We start from the raw sequence: 17,064 nt of genomic DNA, 5'->3' as shown, positions 1-17,064 counted from the left end.
TGAAATCTAAAATGAAAATAACACCAAAATGAACAATCGAATCAAATTTAAAAAACAGATAATGCCAATGAGCGAATTTTAAACATCAATTTATTGTATACACCAGCCTCATACTCTAACATCATGAAAACTAAAGTATCATTTGCGCTTTCTTTACAAATGTCTCTTGAGCAGTGTTTCTTTTTTAATTCTCAGATTAACCACAGCATGTTCTCTTTTTTTTTGTAACGATCGATTTAGTTTAATAAGTTTAATCGGGAATATATTTAGTCTGCAGTTATTTCCTTCGAGTTTTTTTTTTCCTTTCAAATTTATAAAAAAAAAATTGGTTGCCGAATTGCTTCATGATTTTCCAATTCAAAAGTATTTGCAGCAAATAACCAACATGTTCAACAATGCCGAACAAAATAGCTCTGTTAAAATTTAGATCGGTATGTTTTGGGGAATGATTGGCTCGGTGGGGGCTAACGTCCCTCCATTTATTTTTGACCCTTGAAAAGGGCGCAAAAACTTCTGCCTTCAAATCAAATGAGCTCCATCCTATACAAAGTTTATACAACTACCCGTTCCATAAAAACCTTATATGCCCTGGGCAAAACTTACTACCCATGACCATGGGCTCTGGGGGATTGTGTCCATCCTAAAGACATTGCTATATGATTTTTGGACTATTGGTAACAACGTGGCTACCTCACAATTTCAATTGAATGTGTTTGGGGAAAAGAGGATATCAGGGAGGGGAATAGTTCCTCTTCATCATGCTTGACTTTTAAAAGGGAACTAGAACTATATATTTAAAATAAAATGAGCCTCTTCTAAAGTTCACACGACCAAACCTTTCATAAAAACCTTATATACCCCTGGTGCATAACCTATGACCCTTACCCCAAGACTCTGGAGAATTCTGTCCATCCCTAAGGCCTTATTATATGATCTTTGGACTATTTTGGAACAAATGGCTAACTCAAAATTTTAATCGGATGCAATTGTGAAAAATAAAACGTAAAGGGGAGGGGCGGGGGAGAGACTGTCCCTGATTACTTTGACTCTTAAAAATGGAACTAGAACATCTGATTTCCAATCAAATGAGTCCCATCCGGAGCTTATACGACCACCCTTTCCATAAAAGCCTCAAAACCCCCTTCTGGCATCACTTATAACCCTTACGCTTAGGGCTTTGAGGGTGGTGTCATCCTCAAAGACATAATATCCAGACCTTTGAACTACGCTGAACAAAACGACTATCCCAGAATTTTGAATAGATGTGTTTTGGGAACTGATGGGTGTGGGGTGGGATTGTTGCCCTCCAATTACTTTTGACTGTTAAAAAAGGCCCTTTGAATTCCCAATTGAATGAGGCTTTTTTGACGTTTCTACGACAACAAATGGCCATGACAAAACTTCTATAAGTAACATTCAGGGAAAATAAAAGGTGCATGTATGTGGGCTGGGGGGGGGAGTATCCATCCTCTGATCACTCTGATTCTCAAAAACGGCACCATAGCTACTGATTAGGAATCCATTGAGCCCCCTCCGAAGTTTATACGATCACCCTTTCTATATAAACCTTACGTGCCCCCAGGGTATAACTTACAACCCTTGCCCTGAGGGCTGTTTAGGGGGGTGTCATCCTCAAATACATAATTTCCGGACTTTTCCACTACGTTGAACCAAATGGGTATCTCAAAATTTTGATTAGATGTGTTTGGGAAAACGATGAGCGAGGCAGGGGATTAGTTGCCTTCCAATCACTTTCAACTATTATCAATTTTCAATCGATTGAGCCCTTTTCAAAGTTTCTACGACAACTCTTTCGATACAAAGTGCCCGGGTCTAAAAAAAAATTAATGTGCCCTCATCGCTCTTTACTTAGGCAGCGCTATTGCGCTGCCTATGATTTGTTGATTTCGGTGTTCTAAGCAAGCTAGCGTGCCCATTAACTTTGTAAAAGTCATCAACACTGATTTTTAGCCAGAAAATGGGAATAATAGCTTTCAGACCGGGTAGGCAGTGGCATATTTATAGGGAACGTCAGAACTGGGCACTCCGGAAATTTCACAAATTTTCTTAAAGAGCTTATTCTCTCATCTACAGCAGTCATAATGATTTCTTACGGCACAGTCTGATAATTTGTTTGAAATAGCTCATAGCAATAAAAAATTTCTCTTTAAACATCTTGTTTTGCTTTTATACATCTGTTAAGATTATTCATTTTTAAGATCTGTCTCTCGTCATGAGCCGTAATTTGTCATTCCCTTGGTCATTCCATCCTTTTTATTTTAATCTTCGAATTAAGGATTACCCTTTCCGTGTCTCAGTATGCGCGAAGTGGCAGAATATTTGGAATTTAACGAATTACAAATTGCCCTTTTCCACCAAAATTTTCTTCCTCCATAAAACGACCTGGCAATGTCATGTATAAACAAAAGACTTGAACTGCTTGAATCTTTGATAATGTCAAAAAGCCATAACTTGTGTGATTTGTTTCGAATTTTGGATTCAGAAAACTTGGGGTATAATACCTTCAATAGTTATTTTCATTTTAAAAACACGGATGAAAACTTTTGCTCAGATCAACGATTCTAAGTTAAGAATATTTCTAAGAAGGTGGGAGTTGACAGTATAATCTTGAAATCTTTCAGCCAAGACCTTATTTTGTTAAAAGTTAGTTTGTTAACAAATTTTGGGTTTGCCATATCCGTTCCAGAGAATTCACGCGGATTTTAGAAACAAGAGAGGAATAAAATAAAATTCTTATTCGAAACTCAACCAAATCCTGAACTTTTTTCGAATTTCTGGGTGATTTTAGATTATAATTCATGTCATATCACTACGTGTGTATTATAACGGGTTATAAATAAATTTAATTCGATTCAATTCAATATTACTGTTACTGCAATATTTAGTACTGCTACTACTATTTCTATTGCAACTACTTGTAGGGCTAAGATGATCGAGAGGAAAATTTCAAGAGGTATATAAACATATATGTTAAGGTTTAAGGGTAAGTTGTGGGAGATTTTGAATTAGCCAGAAGGCACCATATTTACGCTTTTAATACTACCACTACAGTTAATGTAACTAATGACGCTAAAGGAATTAAGATGAAACTTATAGGGAATGCTTAGGAGTTCCAACTAAAGGAAAAAACTGTGTGCATGGTAAAGGTAAAGGTAAAGGATACGGCATTAGACTTTACAGTCCCTACCAGCGGTGCTGATCTCCGTTTCTTGGCCCTTCAGCCAGGAAGTGCAATGGGGGGTTGGGGGCCAACCATCCTGTGCTTTCGCAAACCCTTCCTGTTTACCTTCCCCAGATTTCTCCAGGTACCCATTTAAAGCTGGGTCGACTCTGGCTAAGCTTACAGAATCACGCCACTGACTCCCGTCCCAAACTGAACAATTGGGTACACTGGGATTTGAACCCGCGTCCTTTCAGACAAAGGATCCCAAATCCAGCGCACCAACCGACTCGGCTAGGACGGCTAAAAAAATGTGGAACGCTTCACGATTTTGCGTGTCATCCTTGCGCAGGGGCCATGCTAATCTTCTCTGTATCGTTCCAATTTTATTATATGTCTTCCCGAAGGAAGACATATGTGTGCATGCATGTTTTCAAAAGGGCATATAAGCAATATCATAAACACCAAAAACAAGAAGAACAATAGGGAATTTTTTAAGACAGTGGGAAACAAATTAGAATGAATACTTCGGCCCTGTGTCCAAGGGCCGTCCTCAGAAATACAAATAAGAAAAAGCAACTTACGAGATGATAAAATCAATAAAACTAAAATGAACAGTTTTTTTCAAAACAGTCCCAGCCTCCTTACCTCAGCGAAGTTCAACCAGGACTGAAAAATAAATTGTTATGAAACGAGGCAATTCAATGAAATGAAAGAAAATAATTTAAAAACAGGTTTTTAATGCTAGCCTAGGTTTTTTCGCTGCTGATCTTATAGGTCTATTTGTGACAGGTTCTGTGTTAATATCTATTGGTTTTTTAAAATGTTTTGTAAGGTCAATTTTAATTAAATTTGTGTATAAAGCATTTAGTGAATATTCCCTAAATCCCTATTTAAGGAAATATTATTATTAATCTTAAGTCTGATTCCAATTGCTTCTCGAGCTACTTGCTTTATGCCCAGATCATTGCTAACAATGGCGGATTCTTCAAAAAGTATTTTGTGGCTAGGATTTTCGAAAACATGGCTACTTAAAGCAGAACCAAAAGAAACAGAAATAATATTATTAGAATTCAGAGCTTTGGTGATATCATCTTTAAGTTGTTGTAGGGGTTTCTCGAAATTCTGGTGGGTTCTCCCAACATAGAATTTGCCACAGTCGCAAGGTATTTGATAGACACCTCTTTGGCGAGTAATTGGAGTCTTATCTTTACCAGAATTTTTAATTTTCAAACTATTGGTAAATACAACATAAAGATTATTTTTTGTGCATACTTTTTTAAGATTTCTAGTGTTGTTGGAATATATGGGAGGTAAATTATGTTCTGGGACTTATCGGGATTTTCACATGGTAAATTATCTTTGATTTTATGGGAGCGTCTTTTCACTCTACGGTTAATTGTATTATTAATAAATAAAAGAGGATACCCATTTCCAAAAAGTATGTCCCTGATAAAGTCTGGTTCAGCTGTGATGCAGGAATCAGAACAAATATTCAGGGCCTGGCTGAACTTCGCTGAGGTAAGGATGCTGGGACTGTTTTGAAAAACTGTTCATTTTAGTTTTATTGATTTTATCCTCTCGTAAGTTGTTTTTTCTTATTTGTATTGCTGAGGACGGCCTTTGGACATAGTGCCTAAATATTCATTCTAATTTGTTTCCCACCGTCTTAATAAAATTCCCTATTGTTCTTCTTGTTTTTGGTGTTCGTGATAAAGCAAGTAGTTCGAGAAGTAATTGAAATCAGACTTAAGATTAATAATAATATTTACTAAAATAGGGATTTAGGAGAATATTCACTGAGTGCTTTATACATAAATTTAATTAAAAATGACCTTACAAAATATTTTAAAAAACCAATAAATATTAACACAGAGCCTGTCACAAATAGACCTATAAGATCAGCCGCGAAAAACCTGTTTTTAAATCATTTTCTTTCATTTCATTGAATTGCCTTGTTTCATAACAATTTATTTTTCAGTCCTGGTTGAACTTCGCTGAGGTAAGGATGCTGGGACTGTTTTGAAAAACTGTTCATTTTAGTTTTATTGATTTTATCCTCTCGTAAGTTGTCTTTTCTTATTTCTATTGCTGAGGACGGCCCTTGGACATAGGGCCGAAATATTCATTCTAATTTGTTTCCCACTGTCCAATAAAAAACCAATAAAAAATTCCCTATTGTTCTTCTAGTTTTTGGTGTTTGTGATGGAAAGGCAGTGTGGTCTTCGTCGTAATTTAAGCAATATCATAGGCAGCACCACACGGTAATAGCTAGGAATATCATTGAAACTCTTGAAGGAGTTAATTCGACTCAAAATTAAAAGTTCTAGTGCCCTTTTTAAGAGTAGCAAAAGATTGGAGGGCAAACAGCCCATATCTCAAACCGCTTCATTTTCCAAACGCATCAAGTCAAAATTTGAGTCAGTCATTTTGTTCAGCATAGTAGAACGGTACAGCAACTATTTCTTTAGGGATATTAGGCATTTCAACCCCCCCCCCCCCAAAAAAAAAACACACAGACACACACACAATTATGCAATTGACCTATGATGCTTTAAAACTATGTAACTTTAAAATAAAGCAAAAGCCATTGTGTTTATGGTTGCCTATAAGACACCTCAGCAATATATTGAGAAAAACTGGGGGTAATAATTCGAAACTTTTGGGGATACTGCTATTACTACTTCTGCTCTTGCAATTTAAAGATATAAAAAGAGTGTAAGTGTATACAGGTTGTCCAACAGCATAGATAGAATCTTTTGTCAGTCATATTAAGTTTATTTTTCAGGCCAACTTCAGAAGCTATAAAATTAAATTAAAAAATACTGTTTATATCAGGATTAAAAACTGTTGAAAAAGCTTCACCAAGATACAAATAGCAACCCATACTATGGACTTTTATCTAGAAAAGCTGAAAAAATATAAAATGTTATTTTTTCCATGAAAAAGACTATCAAACAGTTCGGGGTAACGAACTGTAGTAAGAAGTGACCCGGCTCAATAGCAACCAAAACTCTAAAAAATGGGGTTTTGATATCAATAGCTACATCAAAAGAATCGCATTTTAATGCTGATTTTAAATATATAAGTTTAATCAAGTTTAGTGTTACCCATCAAAAGTTACGAGCCTGAGAAAAATTGCCTTATTTTAAAATATAGGGGGAAACAACCCCCAAAAGTCATATAATCTTAACAAAATCACACCATCAGATTCAGCGTATCAGAGAACCCTATTGTAGAAGTTTCAAGATCCTATCTACAAAAATGTGGAATTTCGTATTTTTTGCCAGAAGACAAATCACGGGTGCGTGTTTTTTTGTTGTTTTTTTTTCCAGGGGTCATCGTATCGACCAAGTGGTCCTAGAATGTCGCAAAAGGGCTAATTCTAACGGAAATGAAAAGTTCTAGTTCCCCTTTTTAGTGACCAAAGAAATTGGAGGGCATCTAGGCCCCCTCCCACACTCATTTTTCTCCAAAGTCAACGGATCAAAAATTAGAGATAGCCATTTTCTTCCGCATAGTCAAAAAGCATAATAACTATGTCTTTGGGAATGACTTACTCCCCCACAGTCCCTGGGGGAGGGGCTGCAAGTTACAAACTTCGGCCAGTGTTTACATATAATAATGGTTAGTGGGAAGTGTACAGAGTTTTCAGGGGATTTTTTTTGGGTTTTGGGGGTGGGGTTGAGGGGAGGGAGCTATGTGGGAGGATCTTTCCTTGGAGAAAAATGTCATGGGGGAACAGAAATTTAATGAAAAGGGCGCAGGATTTTCTAAAATTACTATAAAAAAAAACAATGAAAAAATGAACATGGAAGAGTTTTTTCAATTGAAAGTAAGGAGTAGCATTGAAACTTAAAACGAACAGAGATTATTACGCATATGAGGGGTTCTAAAAATACTTTAGCATAAAGAGCGAGGTATTTAGGAGGAGAAAAATACCTCGCTCTTTATGCTATAGTATTTTTAGTAATTTCAACTATTTATTCTACGGCCTTTCGGATTCAGGGGTCATTCTTAAAGAATTGGGACACAACTTACGATTTAGTGCAAAGAGCGAGGTATTAACGAGGGTACAAACCCCCTCATATACATAATAAAAATTTAAGAATATAAAAGTTTGTTACGTAAGCTAATTCTTAAGTTACGTATATTTTTTACTAATAAAAACATTCGTTAAAAATTAAAATTTATAGTTGCCTTTTTATGTAACCGAAAAATTGCAAGGCAACTAGGCTTTCCCCACCCCTTATTTCTCAAAATCGTCTGATCAAAACTAAGAGAAAGCCATTTAGCCAAAAAAGGAATTAATATGCAAATTTCATTTTAATAATTTATGTGTGGAGAGCCAAAATCAAACATGCATTAATTCAAAAATGTTCAGGAATTACATAAAAAAACTAGTTTTTTTTAACTGAAAGTAAGGAGCGACATTAAAACTTAAAACGAACAGAAATTATTCCGTATTTGAAATGGGTTGTCCCCTCCGCAATCTCTTGCTCTTAACGCTAAAGTTTCACTCTTTGCCACAATTCTGATTTTTAAAACAATTAAAAACTTTAGCGTAAAGAGCAAGGGATTGCGGAGGGGACAACCCATTTCATATACGGAATAAATTCTGTTCGTTTTAAGTTTTAATGTCGCTCTAGTTAAAAAAAAACTAGTTTTTTTATGTAATGTCAATAAAAAACGAAAAGAAATCAATTAAAAAAAAACCTTTTCCTCAAAACGAGTTTTTCAAAGAAAAAGTAAATAAATGAAACTCAAAGCGAACAGAAAGTGCAATAAATAGCCAAGTCAAATTCAAAATGAGCAGAAATTAACATGATTAGGGTTAAAAGCCCCCATGCCTTTTCAAGACCAGAACACAATTTGTGCTTTACTGAGAACAAAATACATTTTGTTTTCGCTTTTCTTAGTTTCGTAAGTAAAAAACTATCGAGACTTTTAAGGAATATGTCAATTAAACTGACAATCCACGGTCATTTAATATTTGTTAGTTTTTTTTCAGTAAAGTGCAAACTGTTTTTTGGTTTTGAGGTGACATGGGGGTTATCAGCTCTATTCATGTTAATTTTGCCTCGTTGAATTTGACTTGGCTATTTATTGTAATTTCTGTTCGTTTTTGAGTTTTATTTATCTATTAATAGTGACTTGTGGTAGTTTTGTACTTGGAAGATTTCTTTACTCTATTTTTGCTCATTCTTGGCGTAATGGAGCTCTTTACTTTTCTCTGAAAAACTTATTTTGTGGAAAAAGCTTTAAAATTAATCACTAAAAAACGTAAGGCTAAATATCGACAGACTAGCGGCACGCTTCAGCACCAGGTACCGGTGGCACGCCATCAAAATTTTTTACCGGTGGCAAATTTTTTATGGGCTGCGGGCCACCACTAAATCGGATCGGCGGCGGGGCTTAAGATAATAGCTATCTACAAATAGGCTCGTTTCTTCTTGCTTATGCTTTCGCATATTTACAAATTTTTCAAAAACTTTTCTGAAGACTGAAACTATTTGATTTTTATACACAGTTCGAGCTTTATGCTACAATTTATCAATATTGTGACCGGTGAAACAATAGGAAGAACCTTAAACATTAGTCTTTTATTATTGACAGGGTGTTTACGGACGCAGGATTTTTACTATTTTCTTTTTCTCTTATTTCTGCGCGGATTATGTGTTCTCACTAAAACGCTAGTTTTAAAAGTTGTAAAAATACAGGAAAATATCATGAGCTAGTCTACTTGAGCTATTGTTATGGATATATGTTGCATAAACTGTGAAGTAATAATTTTCGGTTCGTTTTAAGTTTCAGCCTCACTCTTTATTTCCTTCAGAAAATTTTCGTTTTTTTCAAAATTATTTTAATTCTTCACTTTAATGTTTTGAAAATCAGTCACTAAATATAAAAGCTTACAATTATCTACTAATTTATATTTGTTGTCCTCGTAATATTGAAATCGGTACTGTGTTATAAGACTAGCGTAACGAGTCGGTGGCTGAGCGGAGGCAGCCCACCATTTATACAGGATGGTTTTGTTCGTTGTATGTATCAATGTTATTCTTTACTTTTATTTAATAGTCTTGTTTTTTATATTTGAGTCATCTAAAATTGTTAGTGTGTCAATGGAAGATCTAAAATTGCTAAAATTGTTAGTGTAAAATTAAAACAACAGTAGAAGAGATCCCCCATGAAAGATGGAACCCATGGATGACTTACTATGATTCATCAAATAAAAATTGCATCTGCAGATATTGCACCTATAAATAATGGGTGATAATGAAGTTTTAATCACTGAATAAGCCATCCAAGGGGCATTGAAGGCATGGGTGGGTGCAGTATTCTTGGGTGCAATCGTTTATGGGTATTATTTTCTGTCAGTGCCATGTTCCTGGGTGATGAGGTAAATGTATATAATTCATTACGGATACTGTACTGCCTTTTCATAATGCATGAACAAAGAAATTCTGAGAAATGAGTTGTCTTTTTTTTTACCACGACAGTGACAATTAGACTAATATAGACAAATATTTCCACTATTTAACTAATCGATTATCTGTGAAAAAATGGACTAAATACGATGAGCCTCAATGGAGGATGCTGGAAGTTGTTATTGGTATTATTACTATTTATTTTACTAACCTTTGATAAAGTTATTGCAACAAAATGATTGGAGCAAACAAGTAGCCTACCACTGAAGCTGACCTTGCATGGGTTAAGAACCCCCAAATATAAAAACGATAACAGCGAATCGAATGTAAAATAAAGAAAGTAAGCAATGAAAGTATGCTAAGGAAAGAAAATATGAGAGTGAACCATTTACAGAAAAAGAAAGGAAAAAATGCGAGAGAAAGCAAAAGAGAGACCGATACATTTTTAAGTTAAAGAGTGTGCATAATGTTTAAAATGATTTGGAATAAGATCTAAAAATGTATCCTAGAAAACATTGGGATGGAAATTCACAAGGTTATGGAGGATAAAATAGGGAATTTTGAAGCATTAGTTGTATATAGCCTGGGAGGAATACAAATTTAATTTTTGTTTTCAGAAAAATGATCGCAATCATGGTTGAAATTAAAATATTGTCTCCAGCCTCGACAATACTATGTTTTCTCTGCTTCAAGTGCAGTAGTTTTTAACCTTTACATGTTTGCCCGAATGTAACTAAAATTATTTGACTTTGTAACACAAAGGAAAGAAATATAAGAGAAATACGACTACTGTATAACCAAACCATGGTCATCATGGACATATAAAACTATCTACAGTTTAACGTTATTTATCCATTCTGTTTTTCTTGCATGAATAACAAAAGTTATAGACAAATACACCATAAAACTACAAACAAAAAGAACACTGACGTGGTTCCCTAATGTTTTGATTAAAAATGAAAATATTTCTATTTACTCGTGCAATGGCGTTATCACTCTTCATTTAAATATACGAGGATATAAAAAGTTTCCCAATCACGTCATTCACCAGACTTTGGAGACCCACTAAATCGCAACAGGCGGGCCTATTCTGTTACGTTGCCTTTCACACTAGAAATATTATCATTAGTTAGAATGAATATTAGCCTTGGGCAAGGAGCAAAGAGAATTGTGACGCTAGTTAGAATCTTCTGCGGACATTTTGTTTCTGAACTGCAGGTTCCTGCTTATTATTTCAATCATAAGAAAGAGATGGAAAATAGACGTAAAAAATTAAAAGATGTATTTCGAAAAACTCAAAGATGTTGAAGTTGTTTACTTAGGATTATATCTTGAATGATCGGTGAAAAATCAAGAGTAGAAAAATATAAAACATGTGTATGTCTGAAAATTTACGAGACGGGGTGAGACAAAATCTCTCGGCCCTTGATTTTCTACGGAATAAAAAATCAGAAAAACCGTTTAGGCTATGTAACATGTATGCTCTATGATGTATTTGATCAAGGGGGATACACTATTAATGTTAGGGGATGTGAATTACAGCTGAAATTTAAGCTTCTCCATTGACATTTTTTGCCCCTTCACTCCTGTTAACTAGTGCAACGTTTGACCTTCTGGGGAAGCAAGTACCCCACAAGCTACCCCTAGATCAGCCCCTCATTTTATGTCGTCCACTCTGCAATCTTTCTAGTCCTGTGTATCTAACCTGTGACACCAATAGCACATAAGTAACAGCAGTCAATGAATGGAAGCACCATGTGATATTTACTCTCGTATTGTTTTGGTGAAGATTAGCTTATTCCTGTGATCACACGATTTCAGGGATCACCCTGAATAATAAGGACCCAAAAGATAACTTCGAAGACCACACTGCCTTTCCATGACGAAAGTAAAACAGTTCAAAATAGGGATGATACCTTTTTATTGACAGCGAATAGATATAAAATTATTTAACCGGATATTTCGAACACATATACAGTGTTCATCATCAGCAGTAAAACTCAGTAAAACTACAGCACTAAAACTGCTGATGATGAACGCTGTATATGTGTTCGAAATATCCAGTTAAATAATTTTATATCTATTCACTGTCAATAAAAAGGTATCATCCCTATTTTGAACTGTTTTACTTAGGACCCAAAAGAGGTGAAACAACCATACAAATGGTAAGTTTAAGGGAGACGTTCGGATTCCAGAATTTTTGCTTTTGGTCCCTTAACTTTGCAAAGACAATGATTTACAGACCAATGAACTCTTTTTTACAAATTGCGATGGAAACAGAATTGCCTCATAAAATTAGAAATCAATAGTAATCGGGTATGAATACAAAAGCCAAAGTTACCCTAACCCCTTTCCAGAGCTTTTCAGACTATCAAATGACCCAATATTTGTTTTATTATAGATAAGTTAAGGATCAGCCACAACTTATTTGGCCATGACTGAACTTCTTCCGAGCAAGACGATATAATTGAACTTCAATGCAGAGAAAGCAATGTAAGCTTTAATTTTCGTTGTCTAACAGTTGGCTGGTTCATCCAATGGTGCTTATATACTATGTATCATTTGTAGACGAAGATATTTAAGTTCATAAATGTATATATAAAAAGCCTTTATTTATATCAAAACATAATCAGAAGCAGACACTTATCTCATTCAATACATAGGTTAGACTCTCCCTACTAAGGACTAATACTAAACATACAAATATATACAATTCTTTTCTACGGGTTTTGAATATATTCTCTAGAGCATTTTAAGGAAATGCACGCGGATGCAATAGATATTACATATAAATTCATGGAAATTACCTTAATTCTTTGATAAAATATGTTAAATTTGTGTTTCAACAACATGTTGACAGCTATGTCATCTGATACTATATTAAATCCGGAAGATAGTTTGTAATATGCAGAAGAGTTTACAATCCCCCTCCCGCTTAAAGAGAACCAAAATTCATTATCATTATCTCCCTTTAGAATTTTGAGTGATTAAAAAAAGTTTGTAGATTATCTTTTACATCCATTAAATTCCATAGATTTCTATAAACTAAGTTTTAAACTATGATAGAGAAATTTTTTCTAGTTATACAATGCGGAATACCCATAAAACAAGCGTAAAAATAGAACACAATCCGGCACCAGTACAAAGAAGCACAACAGGACTCTTCTCTTTTGACGAGTAGAAGAAATTATTAACAGCTAAATCAAACTGGGTCACACAAAAATTAAAAGAACAAAAGTATCTACAACAATATATGCAGCAAAAACATTTTCGTGCATACTCGTTCTGTGGCAAGGATTACAATAACACGATGCAAACAAATCTTTTTTCTTTTTTTTTTAATCCAACAAAAACAAAATTAAAGTGTGCACTCATATAAACATACACCTGAAGTGAAATTATTCTGTTTTGACGGGGAATCACTTAGGCTTGATAAGTCTTTAAATTATACTTCCTGACTCGGCCATAAAAAGTGCCAATCTTGACACTGTCTTTAAGTGAAAGCCTCTTTATTACTAGGTGTGCAGTCACATAAAATTGTCCCTACACGAAAACATATCAAATACACTTGAAAATAAATATTAGAGCATTTTATTGCAGCGAAAGCCTATCTTTGCAGAAGATGTATAAAAATAAGGATTGGAGATTATTCCTATTTTCTTTATAAAATATGCGATAAAATTCAACTCACCTTTGTAACTATCAATTTATTCATTCCAAGGAAATCCTGGCAACAGCAGCAATGTTGTCCATATATATAATTTTCTTTTGCTCAATTTTTAAAATAAAAAAAGCTAGTTTATGCACTCTTATATAAGAGATATCAAAGAAAGGATATTGAATAGCTACTAAAATGATCGTACGCATATCTGGAAGTTGGAATGTTTTAAGATCTGAATATGCTACCCATACGAATCTAAGTCCTAATAAAACCCATAGGGTTGCCTTGATCGTTTTCACCGGCCTCGATCTCGATGTGAATTTTGGTTACTTCCTAAGGTTGTATTTCTATAAGTCATCTCAATCCCTGGTGAAAGACTACAAAATGGAGGGATTGCTCCTCTTTGATTCATTTTTGAAGTAGTTGGCGTAGAACTTATACTTTCTCTTTGTTGTCTGCCAATACTACCTGAGATTGAGGTGTAGAGAAACTGGTATTATTTACATGGTGATCATATTGTTCACTATTATTATCACCTTGATTATTCAATGGACTTACCAAAATGGTTTGTTCTCCGATTCCGATTATTTCGCTATTTGAAATTAATTCTAAATTTATTGAACGATTTCCCATTCATTTCTCGTGTGCTGATTTGTCGAATAAGAAACAGCGATTCGGCTAGAATTACAAATTGATCTTGCCATTATTTCTTTTAATGGAGGGACGACGAAATAAGTATAGTGCTCTATAAGTATAATTATATGACGAACCGGAGCACCAGTGTCATTAGATAGTGGTGGGAGGGGGTCTGAGGTATCAATACTAACTATTCTAAACGGAAACATTGCAGTATCTGTTTTCCCAATTACTGGATGTATGGACATTGGAATTGTGTTTCTTCATAAACAAATATGACAGCTTTGAAATACTGTCTTTACCTTTTTTCTCATGTATTGAAAAATACCAATTACTTTTAATCTATCAAGTGTTTTTTTTTTTCGACCGAGTCAAGTGATCTGAAAATTTCGTTTAAATGTATCAATTTACAAGACCAATGTACCAATGTACCAATGTACCAATGTACAAGAATCAACAAGAATCCCAGGTAAAACAATTTTTAGTATCAAATGGACCCGATTTTTTCCTGTTTGTTTTTGTGGATAATAATATAGAATTGTATTGATCAAACGCTATTCCGTCCACGATTCTGAGTAACCATAGCTTTATTTCATACCCTGTACCATTTCCTGACGCTTTCTTGGCGTCTAGTTCAGTCCCTTTTCTTTCTATACACCCTGATCTATTTCCCGACACTTCCTTGGTGTATAGTTCAGTCCCATTTTTTTCTATACATCCTGAACTGTTTCCTGACGTTTCCTTGGCGTCTAGTTTAGTCCCATTTTTTTCTATCAATTTTATTATTATATTTAAATCTTCATTTGATAGAATTTTTTTTCTATCAATTTTATTACTAAATTTAAATCTTCATCGTCTCTTTGTAATTTGAGCATTTCCATTTGTTCAATCCCTAAGTTTTCCACTCCTTCGGTTGAGTTTAAGCCCGCGGCGACAAATTCAAGTTCGCTTTCTGTCATTTAGAGAGGTCCAGGCTTTTCAATAGTTTCGGTAGCAGGTCTACTTAAAACATCAGATAAATGGTATTTGCCGGGCAAATACTGAAAATGGATTGAGGATTCTCTGAAAGAAGTAGGCATATCCTATATAACTTGGACGAGTATTCGTTACTACCTGAGTAATACCAAATAGTTCCCTTAAGAGATTATCTTATCTAGCAAACTGTTTAGACAGAAGCTTGCTGAAAGTCAAGACAAGACGAAATTCGTTAACAAATTTTTCCATATGAATAGTGCCAGTTGCTATGGCACTAGCGTCAACTGCTATATAACAAGGGTTTTGACCTGTTGTATCTGGGAAGGCAAGGAATATGGATTTTTCATTTGAAAGTTTGTTCTTTAAATTAAAAAAAAATTCTTGTATATCTTCCCAAAACCCATTTTCTCCTTTCCGAAGAAATTTTGTATGTGGTGCGGTAAGTTCACCATAATTGATATAAAAATTTCTGTACCACCCAGTTATTCCTAAAAAGAATCGTAATTCCTTGGGATTTATAGGTCTACTAATGCCTTTAATGGCTTCCAATTTGTTTTTTAAAGGTGCGATACCTTGATTTGTTACTGAATATCCCAACAGGTCTAGTTAAGGGGCAAAGAATTGTACCTTTCCCACCTCTAATATTACATTGAGTTGCTTTAACCTGCGTAAAATCCGTTTAATGTTCTTAAGGTGTTGCCAATCATCCCCAACTGACAAAATACAGTTATCATCTAAATACATGGATAACATGTCCCAGAAAATGAAGTTATAAAGGAGCAGATTTAACTATTTTCAAAATGCACATGGCGAGACGTTGGCACCCCAAGGCACAACATTCCGTGTATACGAAACACACCTTGGTGAATGAAATGTATAATAACGTCTGCTATCAGGATGCAGGGGAACGTAAAAAAACACATGCTTAAGATCTAGGACGGTGAAAGGTTTCTTATTGCTTAGTTAATGTAAAACGTCTTGAATTTTCTGATAGGCCAAGCCGAGTATTTTACCACTACCTTTATTTCCCTACAATCAAAGGCCATTCGTGAGGTTTCCACGGTCCATTTATTCTGTGGCACTATTTTTCCGTTTTTAGGCTTTCAACCTGAAAAATTGGAAAACAAAGTTCTGACCTTTCCCGACAGATTATGCCGGTTCTGGCCATGGCAAGGATGTGTTCTTGCAGTAGTTCTTGCATTTTGAGAGGTAGATTGAACAAACATGGCTGTAGAACTGGCTTGGTTTTGTTTATATCGATTCTATGTTCTATAAGGCTGTTTTTGCTCACGTCGTAACAATGAGTAAAGCATACTTCACGAAGCTCTTTCAGCAAGGCTATTAATTCTGATTTGATTTCCTGGCGGCTATTTAAATGTGATAACTTAAACTGTTATATGAATTCCATATCACCCAAAGGAAGTTATCAGATTACATTCAATTTCTTCAAAAGTAACTATTGTAGCCCGTCTAGGAAGAAATATTGGTTCCTTAGAGTTGTTAAAAATTATTATTAAAGGTGTATCATTTCTTACGATATTTGTTGAATCATTTATATATCCTTCCATTCCTTCCCCTGGCTCAATAAGGACTGTACCCTTTTAAAAGTTATGCAAGCACCTTCCCGAAGTGTGTGTAGTGCCAATGGTTGAACTGCCGGGTTTCTTAGTCTATCCCAAAAGCCCATTGAATTTGCATATGAATTAGCAACCCTTTCAACTCGTTTTAGTAATTGATACACTCTTTCGACCGGAAATCGTTTCCATTACACAAGAACTTGTAAGATTTGCCCTGGGCTGCGTTGAGGAGTAAAGATCTCCAGAAGATTTTTCGCAATGTATCAAGTATTAAAATTCCCTTTTTTTTAAGTCATCAAAAAAAAAAGAAGAAAATTCCCCTTTCATTAGCAACCCCTGCTGTGGCAACAAGTTGCTTTTCCAACCGAGTTAAGGCATCCTGAATTCTTTTTAGTTAACAAATACATTCATTTATTTGTCATACTTCTGTTAATAGGGTTATTAGGGAAGCTAAATCTGTTGTTTCTCTGATATGAAAGGTAATCACTTGATGGTGGATTATTTGTTGGGTGTGGCTCCTCTTGTCTTAGTTTCACCTTTTAGAGTAAACAGCGAGGCATTTAATAGTCGTTATTTTCTATGGTATTAGAATGCCGTTAAGGA

The 17,064-nt window shown here is 34.9% G+C and overlaps 1 protein-coding gene and 1 non-coding gene across 4 annotated transcripts in view; both read right to left on the bottom strand.

Moving 5' to 3' along the window:
• LOC136034757 (lysosome membrane protein 2-like) overlaps positions 1-10,724 on the bottom strand; it is a 59,435-nt gene extending 48,711 nt beyond the window's left edge. The window contains exon 1 of one of the 3 annotated variants that reach the window (XM_065716140.1): positions 10,589-10,724. In XM_065716140.1, coding sequence (XP_065572212.1) covers positions 10,589-10,615 — 27 coding nt within the window. In that variant the 5' untranslated portion in view covers positions 10,616-10,724. Of the gene's footprint in view, positions 1-10,415; positions 10,440-10,588 lie in introns of those variants that run through there. The other 2 variants (XM_065716143.1, XM_065716141.1) reach the window with 2 other exon arrangements.
• Positions 3,489-3,594, bottom strand: LOC136035128 (U6 spliceosomal RNA). The gene has a single exon (XR_010619346.1). It is a non-coding gene; the product is annotated as a U6 spliceosomal RNA (small nuclear RNA).
• Positions 10,725-17,064: the final 6,340 nt, after the last annotated feature.

The sequence above is a fragment of the Artemia franciscana genome, chromosome 13 (assembly GCF_032884065.1).
Source record: "Artemia franciscana chromosome 13, ASM3288406v1, whole genome shotgun sequence".
NCBI lineage: Eukaryota > Metazoa > Arthropoda > Branchiopoda > Anostraca > Artemiidae > Artemia > Artemia franciscana.
This window is presented reverse-complemented; position numbering and strand designations above follow the sequence as displayed.